Raw genomic sequence first — 5,952 nt, 5'->3', positions numbered from 1 at the left:
TAGGAATTATAATTGCACATTTCTCAAAATGTTCATTGTTATATTATATAAATACATATTATATTTGTTTGTGCGTAAATTATTTTGTATGTTGTGTGCGGTAAAGCACGTTTGAGCATAAAATGATTGATCATAGAATATTTTATGCTGTTTCCACATTCACGAGGTCAAAATTTTGTAATTTATTATTTTCACGTATTATTACACCAATATTATTATTTTGATATCAGACGCGAGCCGTGAGCTGAGCCCAGCTTTATCGACAATGTTATCGATTATTAAATTAGTTCCAGAGCAATAAAGTTCCGACGTTTTAAACATTTAAAATTGGGAGAAAATATAAGATAATAAATTAACTATTAAGATACAATTCCAAAATTATTATAAAAATAATATCGACTATGCACTTTTTAACAACACAGGAGATCGTATCTAGCCTATCCATTTACAACGTTTGTGACGGATTGCTTAAACGTTCCCGCCAAAACGTCAAGCCTTATCTCCAATCCATATCACTAATCTTAATCACAAATCCTAAATTTTCGTCTTACAACTTTACTGTCGCGACTTATATATTTCCAATGACATTGTCTCCAAGATCGGTACCCACTCTCAGCTAGTCTAACGGGCCCCGAGTTACACTTAGAGCTAGTAGATAATAAAGAGTTCTTTATTATCTATGAATTAAACATGTTTAATATCTACGAATTATTATTAATTATATACGATTAATATCGTGTAAATATCTATTATTTTGATTTATTTTGTTATCAAATTTTTACGGCTATAACGCCTTTTTACTTTCTAATTTCTATTATAGTCTTAGTTTGTAAACATAAACGTTTAAAAACTAAAGGGCTACTTTTAACTTTTAGCTACCTACTTTTATGCGGTACCAACCCAGTATCAACCCACGTATAAGGTGGGGCTAAAGCCCGATCAGCACTACCCGGGCGCACGCCTATGTACCTAATCGATATTGTGATATGATTAATTTGGAATTTATTATAAGTCAATTTTTTTTTAATACCATAGATATAAATAATATATAATATGTCTTATACCTAGACTGAAATACCATCTCCGCTCAGAATCGTTTTTCTTATACAATGAATTATATCATTGGATTCAAATTTAATACCATCCATTATAAAGTGACCCACTTGTAACCTACTGTACAGCAGAGTGACATCCACTTCCCTACCTCTAATTAATATAGTTTAGTTTTTGGTGACCTGATTTTGTGAAATCTTAAGGGTCACCAATGGCCAAGATGAGTTATGATAATATGTAAGCTCTACACATTTGTGTTTGCATTTTAACAGAGTTTTAGCGGGGACCATCGATGGTCGACTGTTTTTGATTGAAAACGGTGAATTGAAGTCCGTCTACAACATTCAGACTCTCTCGGAGTTCGACCCAAATGTGACCGGTCCAAATCCATTGAGTGTACGTCCACTATCAGATGGTCGGGACGTGAAAATTCAATACTTTACGCCAGTTAAAAACGGACTTCTATTTGTCGTTAACGGTTACCAAATTTACTACTACAAAATGAAAGCAAATCGGTAGTCTGTGCAGCAAATATTAACAACAAACTTTTGGTATTTTTCTTATGCGTTTCATTATGTGTATAGGTACAGCCAAAGTATTGTGTTTCATGTGCCCAGGGACGGCGAGCGTCAAGTGAATGTCGGTGAAGGTGGTGGCGATGCTGACGGTAACAGTAACGGCGATGGTGATGGCGACACTGATGACGGTGACGGTGGCGATAGTAGAGGGTCAGATGCTATAAATTCATTGAGCGTTAGCCCAAAAAACAAGAGACTAGTGTGCGTCACTGGGACGTCTCAATTGTATTGGTCGTCCATGGAAGGGAAATCCGGAATGATGGACGTGAGCGTTTTGGGTGATATAGGGCTGAGGGTCATGGTTTTTTTCAGTCGGGTATGGATATAGATGATGTGTCGCATCCACGAGCGTGCTCGAGGAAAAGGGAGGGGGTGTTGGAGACATGAAGTAGGGATTAAACCCACAATGGACACTTAACAAATATAATATAATATGTACTTACATATAATTATAATCTATACTATAATATAGAGAGGAGTTGTTAGTTGATGTTGTTAAGGGTAATCTCTGGAACTACTGAACCGTTTTCAAAAATTCTTTCACTAATAGAAAGCTTACATGCTTACATTATTTGTGAGTGTCATAGGCATTGATTTAGTCTAATAAAGTGAATAAATAATTAATTATTATCAATAATTAAAATAAACGTGTAAATTGTATACCTAAATATGACACGGCGATCGTTTGGTTTCAAGCTAGCTGCAACCAGACCTTTTTATTTTGAGTGTGTTTTATTGGCGTATAGATATGAATTGTTCCGAGAAGTAAAATTCGACAATCTATATAAATATACAATAAACTTACGTATAATATAAATATTTTTCTAATTTAATTTTTAATTTTAGTACCTATTTAAAGTCAAAGTTTGACATTTAGTTTAAACTATGTTATTTGAAACGTGTAATAATCCTATCGCGAATTAAAACAATATTGTTAATTATGATAAAATATAGGAAAACAATTCATACAATTCATATTTAATATAAGTAATCTCTAAACTATTATAGTATTGGAATTATTTTATTAAAAATTAAATTATTTTCTTTAACTTATAATATCATATTATACATTATAATATCTAATAAGTGAACCACTACAATAAATACGCTTATATTATTTTTTTTTTTGTTACCTATTCAAATGTCTTAGTTTAAAAAACACATTATATACGTTTCTGATAATGATAAGTTAATAATGATTAGTAAACATAAATACAATATATTATAATTACTGTTAACTGTTTAGCGTTAAGTAAAAAAAAAAAAATTTAAAAAAATATATTCATGGTATTTTCTTTACTTAACGTATAGGTTAGGTGTTAGGTATTAGGTACAACCATTGATATTAAGCTAATGGATGCGGCATAACACAAAAATCTGTAAGCTAACATAATTCATACTATTATTAACCGCTAGATGTCATAATCATCAATTATCTGTACATATTATGTTTTCTCTCTCTTACAAGAGTTTTACTTTCCTTGTCACACAGAAGATGTGTGCGAGTGAGAACCATCGTTTCTCTCTCCGTTATGTTGGCCTAAACAGTGTATGTAGAATGTGTAAAGGAATGCCGTATCCATATGTTTAATATCTATGGGTACAACATATTGAAGGTAGATTCTTGGCAGTTAGTTTGGTTTTAAGTCCATGGTATGGTAAAGTGGAAATAATGCAATTTATTTAGTAGCTTTTTATTTGTATCGTATTATAATAAATAATTTTTCATATAATTTATCTATACCTACAGTATGATCACGATAAATAGAAACACTCAATAACTATGTGCAGGCTTCAATCCTGCTTTTTTGGCTAACTAATAAACATTATTATACACAATTTCAAATAATTAGACTATTTTTGTAATAGTTAATTTTGCGCATGCACATAATAATTTTATTTTTAAAAGGCATAACCTATTTTTGACCGCAAATCATTATTTTTTGAATTTTATTGGTTGAATTTATCTTCTAATTTAAAAAAATGGCCGAATTATAGTAATCTGATTTTATGTTATTTGCATGGATATAACAGACTATAAAATAAATAGTTAATAATAATAAATACGTAAAATAAAAATACAAACATTGATTTTTTTTATTTATAAAAGTTTTATTTATCTAACAAATTGTTCAAACTGTGCACCATATGGTGCTGTAAACTGTTGTTCAATACGAATTAAAAATACTCGGTTAATAGCAGAAATAATTTTTTCCTCTATAATTTGATTATATGCTGCAATTCTTTTGTTTTTCAAATCAAGAAGACTCGTAGTTGCATTGGCATACACTACCGTTTTAAAGTGACTCCATAGGAAGTAATCTAGTGGTGTAAGATCTGGTGACCTTGGTGGCCACTGAACTGCTCCATAAGTCCCTATCCACCGATTTGGGAAATATGTATTTTATTTAAACTACGTATTTTAAAATCGTTATTATACCCAGGCAAATATTATAAAATCAGATTACTATAACTTGGCCATTTTTATCTTAGAATAGAAATTCAACTACTAAAATTCATTAAAAAATACAAAAAAAATAATTTGTGGTCATGACATATCTTATTCCAAAAAAAAAACCACCGACATCCGTCGCTTTGAGCCTTAAGCTGTTACATAATGCATAGTATGTATAACATGTAATAAGATGTTTCTCTAACGATAGGTCGAGCTCGAACCGTTTGGCGAGACGTTGCATCGTGGCGGTGTGTTTGGTCTGTCCGTGAGTGATTGGAAACCTATCTTTATGACTTGCGGCAAGGTTGACCGAACCGTGAAATTGTGGGACTACATGAGACGCACGTTGCTGCTGTCTCAGTCCTACGACGAGGATGTGCACGACGTGTCGCTGCACCCAACGGGATCGTACGCGATAGTAGCGTTTCGGGACCGAGTTGTATTCAACGTTATATATGACTGCATGGCACTGAAACCACGTCGGGAGTTCACTGCAGAAAATTGCCATTTGGTACGGTTCAGCGTATCCGGTCACATGTTTGCAGTCGTCAATGACCTGGTCGTCGACATTTATTGTTCTGTGACATTCGACAAACGTTTCACGCTTACCGGTCACAAAAACAAGGTGAGTTAGCGAGGAAGTTTTTAAGCACGGGGGTCGTGACCATTGACATATACAGATATGGAATGTGTATATAAAGAGAAAAATAGTTCCATCTTTGACTAAAAGAGACTAAAACTACTTAAACTTATGAAATTCATGGAAAAAACATTAAAAAAAATTAATTCCTCCATGATCGATTTGTTAAGACCACAATGCTGATGAATCGGTGGCATCACTCTCATATCTTTTCTATGCTATGATAATGATGGGAATGCCAAAAATTATAACAGTTCAGTCATAGAAACAGATTGTATCATGACAAATTATACAGGTAGGTCAGCAATATTACGGGTTTAGAAACAAACCGCACACCCACCCTTCAGCCAGCCCTGTACTGTGACGTAAGCATTTATCTGATTCTCATTGGTTCACCGCCGTCACTGCCGCTGAAGACTTAACCACCACTCCACCGCTCGGCCTGTTGTAGAAATTCTTACGTCACAGACATGCGTATCACAAGTTGCTGACATACCTGTATAATTTGTCATGGATTGTATTATATTATTTCTATATTATAGAAGCTACACTCGATCAGCTGATTGGGTTCTTGTTTCACTATAATCTGAAGCCTGAATCTCCGTAAAACATATAAACGAGCCTACGCACCAACATGATTTACTGCCATGGTTGGCTATTTCACGTATGTCCACATTTCCTGGATACTTTGTAATCACCCTATTTGACCAATTCATACAGTATCATACCTATACTCCTGCCTGAAATCTGATTGTATAATCGTTGTAATGGAAATATCTACTTAATTTTTATTTGCATATACTAATTAATGTTGTATATGAACAACAATATTCATCATTTCAACATTATATTTTAGATATTATTATCATCAATTATAAATACTATAGATAGCTCACTACGGTACAAAATATGCTGCTCTGATTTACTAGCGATCTTGCAGGTGTTAAGGTACGGTTTTCAGCTGTGACTAGTCGCAACGATTGCGTAATTTACTGCTCTACCGGGTGATTCTTTTATCAAACAACACTCATTATTTCAAAAAGTGTAAATTTTTTTGAAAATATTTTTTTACATAGTTTCAAATTGCTTATAAAACAACGTTTTTCTTAAAAATTATATTTTTAAATATTTTTTATCCTTATAATTTTTTAAGTTTTTTACTTTTTTGAATGACAACATTGGGTTTTAATTTTATATTCCAAAGCAGAATATTTTTCTTAGTATTT

At 32.7% G+C, this 5,952-nt stretch overlaps 1 protein-coding gene across 1 annotated transcript in view; it reads left to right on the top strand.

Annotated features, from left to right (window-relative positions):
• Window positions 1–4,788, top strand: part of LOC100571977 (cilia- and flagella-associated protein 57-like) — a 5,454-nt gene extending 666 nt beyond the window's left edge. Inside the window, exons 2-4 of the mRNA XM_029485056.1 lie at window positions 1,326–1,568; window positions 1,638–1,896; window positions 4,295–4,788. Coding sequence (XP_029340916.1) covers window positions 1,326–1,568; window positions 1,638–1,896; window positions 4,295–4,720 — 928 coding nt within the window. The 3' untranslated portion in view covers window positions 4,721–4,788. The remainder of the gene's footprint in view (window positions 1–1,325; window positions 1,569–1,637; window positions 1,897–4,294) is intronic.
• Window positions 4,789–5,952: the final 1,164 nt, after the last annotated feature.

This window comes from Acyrthosiphon pisum, chromosome X (genome assembly GCF_005508785.2).
Source record: "Acyrthosiphon pisum isolate AL4f chromosome X, pea_aphid_22Mar2018_4r6ur, whole genome shotgun sequence".
In the NCBI taxonomy this organism is placed as follows: domain Eukaryota; kingdom Metazoa; phylum Arthropoda; class Insecta; order Hemiptera; family Aphididae; genus Acyrthosiphon; species Acyrthosiphon pisum.
Note: the sequence above shows the minus strand (reverse complement) of the source record. Positions and strands in the feature narration are given on the sequence as shown.